We start from the raw sequence: 13,152 nt of genomic DNA, 5'->3' as shown, positions 1-13,152 counted from the left end.
TGCTTCTAATGGAAACCTGTGTTTCATTTCAGAGGGGGTGGATAGGCGTTTCTCCGGGAGCTCCCACTCCTGAGAAATTAAATCCAAGACATTTTTATGTACCAGGAACCCTATTTGTCTCTCCGATTTCAATCCTCTGAACATTTCGTCCTGTATAGATTGAGGAACAGATTCCTCCTGTAACCCCATCGTGTTACGTACAGCCATAGCCAACTCTTCAGTATAATCAGAGGAGAAAAAATATTTTCTTGCTTCTGTAAATTTAGGAGATGAAGATTCACCCCATTTTTCAGAAGAAGATGAAAACAAGTGATCGGACTCTAAGGCCGAGTCTTCAAATTGTATTTTTCTTTTTTTAGAAGGAGAGGGACCCTGCGGCTGTGGAGGAGGAGGAGGACTGATGGCAGCTAGAGAAGTTTGTACTTCATGCTTGACTTAGGCCCGGATTTCATTAAGGAGGGAAGGCTGCTCGGCTTTGACAACTTTGTGTGCACCCCTGACACTGCTTTTTCTCCCATAGAGAGGGAAGCTTAACATTGCAGATTGCACATTTATGGGTCTTTTTGGCCGGGATTTTCTGAGCAGACTTGTCTCCCTGAAAAAAAGAGAGAGGGAGAGTGGTGTAAGGATCTGAAGGGTCCCACTAATCCTAGCCTCAGACCCACCCCGCAACGGACTTACTGGAGCAGTGGCAGCGCTGGGCTCTGCAGATGCAGGACAGGAAGCGCCATCCATTGTGGCAGGGATCGACTTACCTGGAGGAGGTGTCTTCAGGCTGGTTTATATAGGAATAAATCCAGCCCCAGCGCAGGTGAATCAGGTTCCCCTCCTCCCCGGGTCCTGGAGCAGGCCTCCATGTGGAAAGGTGTGCTCTGTGCGGCGGCGGCGGTCCTGAGGGCGCTAGGAGGCCAGACGAGGAAATTGATGCGCTCCAGCTTGCATTCCAGCAAAGAGCGCAGGACCGGAAGTGACGCGCGCACAACAATGACGTCACTTCCGGAACGCCGCTCAGGAGAGGAGGACGATTCGGTGAGCTCATGGAGGCCACCGCTGGGGATCACTGGCCCGCTTTACCTCCGCAGAGGCGCAGGTGGGCCAGGAAGGTCCCGAGTCCGGGGGAGACGGGAGCAGCATGAAGAGGAGGAAGGCAGAGCCCCGACCACTATTGCCCGGCAGGAAAAACCAGGTACACTGCAGTCGCCAACCACGCAGCATACGAGAACCTCTCCGTGCCCCATGGGGGACAGGAAAGACACTGGCGATTTGGAAGGAGAAGGGGCTTTTAACCTCTCGTGCTTCCTGTCCCCCATTAGGGAATGGAGACCTCCTCCTATGCTGTCGTGGAAGGTGACTAGAGAAACACAGATTGCGTGTCATTTTTCGCTGGAGACTAAGGGGAGTGGCAGCGAAAATGGATGAAAACGCTGTAAGGTATCAGGCAGAGGAATTAGATTTAAAGTTCCACTCCAGAGGCTCAATACAAAAAAAACCCACTGGAGTGGTGCATTAAATGGCTTTTCCTGCATGTGTCTTTTATGCCCTAGCACATGGCTGAGGTGAGGATGAGTTTACATAGAGACGTTATGTCCTCGGTCCCCTATTCAGTCTATGTGACGGCCAAGTATGGTGCCGGTGAATGGATTTCACATTTTCAGATCAGCGCTCTCATACCAAAATACTTATATGTGGGTATTACTGCAATAAGGACTGTAAATTCTTGACTTTGTCATGGCCATCTTATAATGAGTTATCACAACAAAAATGTAATGTGTAAAAAAAAAATAATAATATATATATACATGTGTGTGTGTGTAAAATATATATATATATATATATGTGTGTGTGTGTGCATATATGTATGTATATTATTATATTATAATATTCCCTCCATAGTAAGAACTGGGACTTGTGAACATGATTACGTTCATGAACAGCTCCGACAGTGAGGAAGAGGAGGAGTGCAACGAAAGAACGTCGCTGATCGCCACTGAAAGCCCACATCTTCCTTCTTATCACGATGGACCACAAACTACTGAAGACCTTTCTATTAAGAAGGTTAGAGCTTATGTTTACATGTAGTAGTAAATAAATGTGAATAGTGTTAGTATTTGTGAGGTACAGAACAGACAGAACACTGATCAGAATCTGAAATACTTAATTCATACATGTCATGTGCGTCAGAAGTAAAATCTGTGATAGGAACGGCTGATCAAGAGGAAACCGCTTCAGGAAAAGCTTTTTTGTTGTTGTTGTTTTTGTTTTCCTGAAGAGGTTTTGCATTCAGGTGCTCTGGTTTATTTTTTTCTCCTTTGTTTTTGTCCCCCCCCCCCCCCCAACAAGCTTTTTTGCAGCCTGGTTATATAACATTTGGAGCAGAATCCATTAGGATCCTCTTCAATGAAGTGATCTGCACTTTCCTTTTTTCACAAGGTGTCTTTCATAGGCACTTTAGGGAAAAAAAAGTCCTCAGTGAACAACAAAGTGGATGTCCTACAGAAATCGGTTTATAAGTGTATTTGGGGTATGTGCACATGGCAACTTTTTCAGGCACCTCATAAAATGAACATAATGTACATGAGTGTCAAAAACAACCGTTCTGTGCACATGTTTTATTTCAGTCACATCTTTTAGCTGCTTCAGGGTTTCTGAAACTCTGAAGTACTTCAAGGGAATCTGTCATCAGGTTTTTGCTATGTAATCTTATTTCTGAATGAGTTGGGGGACAGAGACCCTGATTCCAGCAGTGTATCACTTAGTTTACTGGGAGCAGTAATTCTGATAGTCAGTTTTCTCTGCGGTAGATCTAGCAGAGCACAGTTGTGGGGCTGTGTATAACCTCAACCATACCACAGATTTCTGTGTACATTTTGCAGTGACAGAGAGCTGATGGTCAGTGCTGGGGTATGGTCGGGCTAGGAGGCACAAGGCCAATTATCCTGTGATGAGCAGCAGCATATTCCGCATCGTGTGCACATACCCTAAATCCTTTAGTGACGGAGCCAATTTGCTGTTTAATGACCGGGCCAATCTTTCCAATTTTTCCAATTCTGACCTCTGTCACTTTATTAGGTTATAACTCTGGAACGCTTCATTGGGTCCCAGTGATTCTGAGTTCGTTTTCTCGTGACATATTGTACTTCTTCATGTTAGTGGTAACATTTCTTTGATATGACTTGCATTTATTTATGAAAAAATGGAAATAAGGCGAAAATTTTTGCAATTTTCAAACTTTGAATTTTCATGCCCTTAAATCAGAGAGTGATGTCACACAAGAAATCAGAGAGTGATGTCACACAAGATAGTTAATTAGTAACAATTCCTACATGCCTACTTTACATCAGCACAATTTTGGAAACATAATTTTTTTTGTTAGGATATTATAAGGGTTAAAAGTTGACCAGCAATTTCTCATTTTTTCCAGAAAAATAACAAAACCATTTTTCTTTATCGCTTCATTACCGGACCCAGGTAACCATGGGTGTATGCTGCTGTCGCTAGGAGGCTGACAGTAGGCAAAAAAAGGAAAATAGCTCCTCCCCAGCGGTATACACCCACCGACAGGCACCAAGTACCTCACTTTAAGCCTAGTGTCTGTGGGAGGCGGACCTGTATCTGATCCCAGATCCACATCTTTTCCTTTTGTGTTTTTATTAATCTTTTCTTTGTCTTTCAGGTTCTTCTTCCTTAGGGTATAATTTATCACCCTGTTTTCCTGCACCTATGCAACTGAGAGAGCAGTGTGGTGTCGCCCACATTGCTCACTGACCCGCAGGCAGGACCTTATTCCCTGTCACCCTTTCTGTTGCTTCACTGTGATTCCCGATGGCCAGTCCTAGCCTTTTCCCCTCACCACCCCTCTCCTTGGAGAGGGCTGGGAGGAAGACTGTGGTCACCAGCGGTGCGGCATGGTGCGGGAAGGAGGATCTATCATACCAGGACCCTAGTCCATCTGAGGGCTCCTCAAGGCATCTTCCTTGGTGAAGAGAAACAGTGGACCCACCGTGCAAGTATGTATGTTTGTTTTCCCCCCCAAAGTGGCGCACTGCAGTTTTCTCATCCCATTTAGACATGGGACAGGGCGGCTTTAATGCAATATTCCCCTCACAGCCGCGGCCATTTCTCCATGGCCAGTTCCAGACCTTGGGGCCCCCCCCCCTTCTTTATTCCTGCCCGCACCTCCTCTCACTTCCCGGCCACTCTCTACCTCACGTTTGAATTACGCACTCTTTTTCCACCTATAGCAGGTCTCGCTGGGTCAGAGGTTCTCCTGCTGTGACCTAGCCATGCCTCCCGTTTTCACGCATGTGTCCTCGGCGCGCTTTTGCCTCTATCATGGATCTCGTTCTTCTGGCCGGTAACGCCCTCGGCTATTCAACCAATCGGTAGGGAGCTTTTTGTTTCCACCGGCCGGCTTATGTTCCTGGCTGGTCACACCCCCCGGCGTGTCATCCAAACAGAAGCTTACTTTTTCACCGGCCGAAGTTTGTCATGCCCACCGCTCTGCATTGTACTTGCTGTAACGCAGCTCAGCCGATGCTATATTGGTTCTTGTGCTTCAACAGATATAATCCTCTCTGAGACACTGCTTTTTTTTCTGCACATCTTCTGCGCCCTCAGCATCGGACCTGCATTTAGCCTGTGGACACATTCTGCCACTGGGGAACACAGCGAACTTCACAGTTATCTGCTGACCGTTGCTAACATCGGGTAGGCTCTGCCTTCTCTCTCTCCATTCTCTGTTCCCCCTATATAGCTCTTCTCAGCAGTATTACCAAGGCTCGACTTATGCCCAACCCTGCAGAGGCTTCTTGTTGCCCCTCTAAGCCTACTGTGGTTCATTACGCCTTGTAGAAGAAAGTGCTACTCAGGTCAGCCTTCCACTTTCTGCCCCGTGCTGCAATCCTTCCACCATGTCTGCCCCACAGGAGCCCCCTAATGCCCGGGAGTGGGCTGTTGCCATGTCAGTCAGTCTTTGACCTGACAAAAGTATCACAGTCCCTCGTTCAGGTCCTGTAGCATCTTCCACATTTGTCTGCCGCCACCAGTGCTGCGAATGTCTCTCACGGTGATTTGCACGCACCTGACCACGACCTTCACAGGGACAGATTGGGTTCAAAGGAAGTGGGCTCTTTCCAGTTCCCCGGGCCCCTCTGCATCATCAAGGATGCCCTCGTCTCCCCATGCTCCCTCCTCGGAGGCAGCTTCGGATGCGGATTCACAGTCTGAGTCTGATACGGACCAAGTCTCGAAAATGCAGGATATGCTCAATAGCCTTCTCTTGGCAATTACCCAAACTCTTAACCTAAAGGAGGATGAAGCTCCTGCTCAGGAGCACTCCATTTCCTTCAAATGGATAAAACGTCCTTCATGATCCTTTCCCAATCACAGGGAATTTGAAGCATTTATGGTTAAACACTGGGAACATCCTGAAAAGCGCTTCCCGGGAAGGAAGCAGCTAGACTTTCCAGGTCACCACCTGACAGCACCATGGAGGACGTCCTTCTTATCCATAGTGGGACAGGAAACCACGAGAGTTTAAAAGGACCCTCCCCTTTCCACCCTTCAGTGTTTTTCCTGTCCCACTGTGGATGGGAATGACGAGAGATTCGCCTGTCCCGTGCAGAGAGTGTGGATCGGAGGGGCTCGGCCTCTTCCTTCCCACTGTGTGTCCTCTGTATAGCTGACACCCAAGTAATCGGGTCCCTCAGCAGCACCAGTGCAGCGCTGCTCCTGGTAGAAAGGGTCGCTTCCCCCTGGGGGGGGCTCACGACCTTGGATGATGGCCCAGAATGTACCTGTATATCGCTCCTGCAAGGGCGCACCCTTCGCAAGCGATTTCGGAGCCAGGGAGTACGCAGGCATCTCGGGACGCTGGAGCATGGCGGCAAGTAACTTCCGGTTCGCCGCTGCCGTGCATCACTTCCGGGTTGCGGCCAGGAGCAGTGGGCGGTCATCCTCTTCGCTCCTGCGTTAGGAGTTCCGGGACAAAAAAGCAACAGATAAAAAGGTATGTGTGAGGTAGTGCGCAGTAAGCAGCGGCAGCGGCAGAGTTATGGAGGATTCGAACCCTGTAGCTGCAGTCAGCACGGAGGGCCCGGTTACCCAGGCACATGTGAGTTCCCACTTTGTGGTGCGCTCCCTACAGCCCCTATTGAAGGTACCATCAGCGGTCTTTTTATTTGTTCTAGGGGCGTCCCTCATCCAGAGAGAGGAAGACTGGCAGGACTAAGAGGTGCCCTATATGTGCCACAAAGCTTACCGTCTCATGGCAGAAGCCTCTCTGCGAGTCCTGCACTGCTCGTATTGTAGGGGAGGAGCAGGCCTCCCTACTAACAAGCATGAGAGCCATGGTTAGAGAAGAAGTGCAGGCTTCGATATCTAACTTATCTGCTCCCCAGTCGATCCAGTCTGATTTCCAGGATCCTCCCAGGTCCAGGAAAAGGCAGAGGGAGTCGGATCTGTCATCTGAAGACAGTTCCTTCGAGTCTGATATGGAGGAAGAGGAAGTGTGCAGAGACCCTCCTCATAAGGGAAAAAAGTACTTGTTCTCTTCTAATGATATCGATGAGCTTCTGGGTGCGGTGAGACAGACTATGCAGGTTGAAGAGCCTTCAACCACTCAGTCTATCCAGGATGAGATGTTCGGAGGGCTGCGTTCACAAACATCAAAAGTCTTCCCGGTTAATGCCCATATTCGGTGAGTCCGAGCTGCCAGGCTCTGACAATGCTCACAGTTAGCAGCCATTAACCTCTTCATTACCTCTTCCCGCAGCTCAATGATTTTAGAAGAGTGGGAAGAGGCAGAGAAGAGGATATCCATTCCGAGAGACTTTAGACTACGTCTTCCTTTTGACCATGAAGAGGTCAAAGATTGGGAAGATATACCGAAAATCGACATCCCACTAGCGAAAGTGTCTAAGAGAACTGCCATACCATTTGAAGACTCCTCGAAATTGAAGGAGCCTATGGACAGGAAGGCAGATGGTCTCCTAAAGAGAGCTTGGGAGAGCTCGGCCGCAGTGATCCGCACAAATATAGCGGCAACATCTGTGGCGAGAGCAATGCATCTATGGGTTGACGATTTAAAGGATCAGTTGTCAGCCAAAGCCTCTAGGGAGTCTATTGTAAATGCTATCCCTTTACTAAAACTAGCAACGGGGTTTCTTGCAGATGCTACTGCAGAATCTGTCAGGTTCACTGCTAGAGGCCAATCATTATCAAATGCAGCCCGAAGGGCTATATGGTTAAAGAGCTGGTCAGGGGATGTCCATTCAAAGAACAAATTATGTTCCATCCCCTTTTCAGGAGGCAGAGTCTTTGGGCCCATATTAGATGATATTCTGGAAAAAGCTTCTGATGAAAAGAAGGGGTTTCCAGAGGAAAAAAAGAAAAAATTCCAGCCCTTTCGTAGGCCCTATTACAGTCAGAGATCGGACTATAGGGGTAAGGGTAAACAAGGGAGATGGAGCTACCAGAAAGGGGGAGAAAATAGGAACCGAAATAGAGATCCAGGTCCCTCAAACCCTAGGTCAGAGTTCCGGAGGAAATGACGCCACCAGGATAGGGGGACGGTTGCTGAACTACCTGGGGGAGTGGGAGGAAATTACCACAAGTCCGTGCGTCCTTCAGGTTATATCTCAGGGGCACAGGATAGAATTCGACTCCCTTCCCCCAGAAAGATATTTAGTCTCCAACGCCCGTCTCTCTTCAGCCTCTCCAATGTGGTCGGACTTACAGGATCTCCTCCGGATGGAGGCGATATCTCCTGTCCCTCCTCACCAAATAGGAACAGGTCACTACTCGGGTCTCTTTTCTATAAGGAAACCTTCAGGAGAATCCCGAACCATTATAAATCTCAAGCCTCTAAACAGATGGCTACAGTACAAAAGGTTCAAGATGGAGTCCATCCGCTCCACAATTCCACTATTAGGAAAGGACGTGGTAATGTGCACTTTGGACTTAAAAAGTGCATATTATCACGTGCCAATATTTCCACATCATCAAAGATACCTGAGATTTGCAATAGAAAAGGAAGGGTCAATCTTCCATTATCAGTTTCGTTGCCTTCCATTCGGATTGGCGTCGGCTCCAAGAGTTTTCACAAAACTCATCATAGAGGTCGTGTCTTATCTCAGGAAACGAGATATCACTATAATACCCTATCTGGACGATTTCCTGTTAGTGGCAGACTCTGTGGGACAACTCAAGGTCGATTCTCAGTTGGTGATCTCCACACTGCAGAAATTAGGATGGGTGTTGAACTGGGAAAAATCACACGTAACTCCCAGATCAAGAAGACAGTTTTTAGGTGTAATACTGGATTCTAAAATCAGAAAATCGTTTCTTCCGGACGGAAGGCGGTCCGACCTGATAAAGAAGGTTCGTCACTTTACAAAAGGTCGGGTGACAATAAGAGATGCAATGAAGATCCTAGGCATCATGACAGCCTGTATCCCATGTGTCAGCTGGAGTCAATTCCATTCCCGTCAGTTAAAAAGAGCGGTTCTAACATCATGGGACAGAAGACTGTCTTCATTGGACGAGGAGTTTTTCCTATCTCATCGGGTCAGACAATCCCTACGATGGTGGACTGTGTCAGAAAACCTCCAGGTGGGTGTCCCTTGGATCCAGACTCCAGCAGTCACGGTAACGACAGACGCAAGTCAGCAGGGTTGGGGTGGCCAGGTACTCGGAAGATACTACCAGGGACAATGGAATTTGGAAGACAGCAGCAATTCCTCAAACCACAGAGAGCTGCATGCGGTTTGGAAGGTTTTGTGTTCAGCCCGGATCTTGTTAAAGAACAAACACCTAAAATCCTATCAGACAACATAACGACGGTGGCTTTCCTTCGTCATCAGGGAGGTCCAAGGCATCCGAAGCTACAACATCTGGCAGATCAGATTTTCGCATGGGCAGAAAGATTGGTACTTTCGGTTCACTTAGAAGGCTCAAGAAACCAGATTGCGGACTTTCTGAGCAGAGAAAAATTATCACCCACAGAGTGGGAACTGAACAGCAAGATTTTCGATACCCTGTGTCGACGCTGGGGAACTCCGATGGTGGACCTATTTGCAACCAGAAGGAATGCAAAAGTAACAGCATTTTACTCTCTGAACCCTCAGGTGAACCCGGCAGGGGTAGATGCCCTCTCTGTCATGGAGCAGGGGTCTGCTATATGCCTTCCCCCTCTGGCTTTAGTGCCGAGGGTCCTCAGAAAAATATGCGAGGACAGAGCTCGAGTGATTTTGGTGGTTCCCTTCTGGCCCGGAAGAAGCTGGTTCCCTCTCTTAAGGAAGCTGGCAGTGGACAATCCTTACCATCTTCCAAAATTGAGGGACTTATTTCTCAGGGTCCGGTCCTTCATCAGAACCCAGAGAATCTGCAGTTAGCCGCGTGGATCCTGAGCGGCAGATCCTAAGAGCAAGAGGCTTATCAGAAGGGTTAATTTCTATCCTACAAGCAAGTAGGAAACCAGTGACTTCAACGATATATCTTAAGATCTGGAAAAAATTCTGCTGCTTTTGTGGAGACACAACAATCGATGTTGATTGCCCTAACATACCTAAGACTCTTGATTTCTTACAGCAGGGATTCAAGAGAGGGCTTAAACCAAGTACTTTAAGGGTTCAGATATCAGCCCTCAGCGTGTTTTATGATACTTCTCTTGCTGCCGATCCTTGGATCGCTCGGTTCTCTAAAGCAATTATGAGGTTAAGACCCCTAATCAGGAAGATTGTCCCACCTTGGGACCTTAACCTAGTCCTTAATGTATTGTGTAAGGAGCCCTTTGATATAAAGGAAGATATAAACATTGCTAATCTTTCCCTTAAAACAGTTTTTTTGGTAGCCATTACATCGGTCAAAAGATTGGAGGAACTTCAGGCCCTGTCCATCCAGAACCCTTATCTACAAATATTCGATGATAGGCTGGTTTTAAGGCTTGACCCAGGGTTTCTTCCCAAAGTTGCTTCAGTTTCAAATATAAACCAAGAAGTTGTACTTCCATCTTTTTGCCAGTTTCCTAAAAACAAGAAGGAGTCTTTCTTCCATAACCTAGATGTCAGGGAAACGGTACTTAAATACTTGGACATGACTAGGGCCTGGAGGCAAGATGGTAATCTCTTCATCCTTTACGGGGGTCCTAATAAAGGGAAGAACGCATCAAAGTCCACCATAGCCAGATGGATTCGATCCGCTATTAGCGTAGCCTATCAGGCACAGGGAAAGAATTCCCCAGAGGGCCTTAAAGCTCACTCGTCTAGGGCTATGTCTGCATCTTGGGCAGAGAAAGGGGGGGCCTCGGTGGATCAGATTTGCAGAGCGGCATCTTGGTCTAATATTAGCACCTTTTCAAAACACTACAAATTAGACGTAGTCTTTTCTCAATTAGCTTTTGGCAGGAAGGTGCTTCAAGCGGTAGTCCCGCCCTAAGACCAGGAAGTTTCCTTTGGTACTTCTCCATGGTGCTGTCAGGTGGTGACCTGGAAAACGGTAATTAGTCTTACCGATAATTGTATTTCCAGGAATCCATCCTGACAGCACGGATAGTTCCCTCCCTAATGTAAATATGTGATATACTTATGTGAAGTAACATTTGTATTAAACTTGTTATGTTCGAAATAAATTTTCTGTTTGCATCCATCCAGATGTGTTACTTTGGAAGATCACTGAAGGGTGGAAAGGGGAGGGTCCTTTTAAACTCTCGTGGTTTCCTGTCCCACTATGGATAAGAAGGACGTCCTCCATGGTGCTGTCAGGATGGATTCCTGGAAATGCAATTATCGGTAAGACTAATTACCGTTTTCTTTAGCCCAGACCTCGTTGGTAAATGGGCAGAATCCCTTAATGTGGATTCGCCAGTTTCTCGCCTGTCTTCCAAGACAGTCTTGTCTCTGCCGGACTTTGTAGCTCTTAAGGACCCTACGGATAGGCAGATTGAGTCCTTGGCTAAATCAGTCTTTGAAGTGGCTGACGCTTCTCTCTGTCCCATTTTTACTTCCACCTGGGTGGCTAAGACCATGTCTGCCTGGGCAAGAATGCTTTGCCAGGGTATCCTAGCAGCAGCTCCTTCTGACGAGTTGGCAGACCAAAGGGTCTCTTTTCCAAGCCTTCGGGGTCCCGTGCCAACAGGTTATCCTCTACATGACGGGTCACCCCAACCCGGGAGTCTGTCCAGGGTGGGAGGCCGGCTTTTTCTCTCCTAGGATGCCTGGTTGTTAGCGATGCCTGAGTCAGAGAGCTAGTCACGTGTACTTAAAAAATCGACGTTTCTTTCGGTCTCGCCCTCCAAGACATCAGTCTCAGGCTCCAGGGGTTCTTCAGGCCGTCTCTTCCCTTCTATGCACAGGAGTAATCATACCTGTTCCCTGGAATGAACACTTTTCGGGGGTTTTACTCCAATCTTTCTTAGTCCAGAAGAAAGCGGACCGCTCCGTCAGATTTTGGATCTCAAGCGGCTGAACCGTCACTTTCGTCATTTCAGGATGGAGTCCCTACGTTCGGTAATCTGGAACTGGGAGAATTTCAGATGATGGCAGAGGTTGCAAGGATTCTGTGATGAGCGGAGTGCCACGTGCCTGCCATATCAGCCGTACACATTCCAGGGGTGGAAAATTAGGCAGCCGACTTTATGAGTCGTCGGGGTTTTGCATAGGGAAAGTGGTCTCTCAATCCCGCTGATATGCAGAGCTGGTGAACATGCTCATGAACGCTCCCAGAAGGCTTCCAGACGTTCCAGATCTTCTCTCACAAGGCCCCCTCTTCCCCCAGAGTTCAGTCTCTGAGTTTAATTGCATGGCCGTTGAGATGGCAGTCCTGAGGGAGGCTGGTTTTTCACATCAGGTCATTCAGACCATAAGGGCACGAAAACCAGCATCCTCGCGTATCTACCACAGATACTGGAAGGCCTTTTTTTGGTGGAGTGAGGACAACAATCTGGTCTCTGTCTTTTTTCCCTTCTGTCCATCCTGGGGTTTCTACAAACTGGTCTTGATTCTGGTCTATCTCTTAGTACTGTAAAGGGTCAAGTTCCCGCACTGTCAATTCTTTTCCAACGAGATCTGGCTTCTCATTCCCAGGTAAAGAATTTCCTTCAATGAGTCGCCCACCTGGCACTGCCTTATCGTCCTCAGATCCATGGGATCTTAACCTTGTCCTTGGCGCACTTCAGCACGCTCTTTTTGAGCCCATTCAAGACATTCTGTCTTCTCTCCTGTCATGGACAGTGGCCTTTTTAGTTGCCATTACATGCATCAGGAGAGTTTCTGACTTAGCGGCACTGTCCTGCCGTTCTCCATTCCTGATTGTCCATCACGACAAGGTAGTTCTCCGACCCTGTTCATTCCTTCTTGCCTAAGGTGGTTTCTTCATTTCACATTAATGAAGAAATTGTCCTTCCCTCTCCAGTTCATCCCCTGGAGAAGTTCCTCCACAAGTTGGATCTGGTCAGAGCTATCAGAGTCTACCTCTCAAGGACTGCTTCCTTTTGCCTCTGATTCCTTTTTTGTCATCTCTGAAGGTCGTCGTTAGGGGCTCCTAGCTTCCAAATCCACTATTGCCCATTGTATTCGTTTGGCAATATCGGAGGCTTACCGCGTTCAGAAACGGCCTCCTCTGGGGGTAAAGGCTCACTCCACCTGGGCTGTGGGAGCTTCCTGGGCAGTTCGTCACCAGGCTTCGGACTTGTAAAGCTGCGACCTGGTCATCTTTGCACACTTTCGCAAGGTTTTACAGGGTTCATACCCATGCCTAGTCTGATGCAGGCCTAGGAAGAAAGGTGCAGCAGGCGGTGGTTACACATCGGCCAACCTAAGTTTGTTTTCTTTGCGTTGTTTTTGTTTCCTACCTTGGGACTGCTTTGGGACGTCTCATGGTTACCTGTGTCTCCCAATGAAGTGATAAAGAAAGAGGGATTTTTGGTACTCACCGTAAAATCTTTCTTGGTCTTCATTGAGGGACACCGCACCCTCCCTAACTGCTTGTACCGCTTTGGGCCTACGTGCCTTTGTTGTTGGGTTGGTACATATGTTGAGTTTTTACTTATCCTATTTCTTTAACACTAACTGAGGTACTTGGTGTCGGTGGGTGTATACTGCCTAGTGTCAGCCTCCTAGCAACAGCAGCATACACCGATTGTTACCTGTGTCCCCT

The 13,152-nt window shown here is 47.8% G+C and overlaps 1 protein-coding gene across 4 annotated transcripts in view; it reads left to right on the top strand.

The window, feature by feature from the left end:
• The window catches only part of PSEN2 (presenilin 2), an 86,102-nt gene that overhangs the window by 15,987 nt on the left and 56,963 nt on the right, over window positions 1–13,152 (top strand). For all 4 annotated transcript variants that reach the window (XM_077283237.1, XM_077283239.1, XM_077283238.1 and 1 more), the window contains exon 2: window positions 1,894–2,055. In XM_077283237.1, coding sequence (XP_077139352.1) covers window positions 1,915–2,055 — 141 coding nt within the window. In that variant the 5' untranslated portion in view covers window positions 1,894–1,914. The remainder of the gene's footprint in view (window positions 1–1,893; window positions 2,056–13,152) is intronic.

This window comes from Ranitomeya variabilis, chromosome 2, assembly GCF_051348905.1.
Source record: "Ranitomeya variabilis isolate aRanVar5 chromosome 2, aRanVar5.hap1, whole genome shotgun sequence".
In the NCBI taxonomy this organism is placed as follows: domain Eukaryota; kingdom Metazoa; phylum Chordata; class Amphibia; order Anura; family Dendrobatidae; genus Ranitomeya; species Ranitomeya variabilis.
The sequence above is the reverse complement of the archived record's forward strand: the minus strand, read 5'-3'. Positions and strand labels throughout refer to the sequence as shown.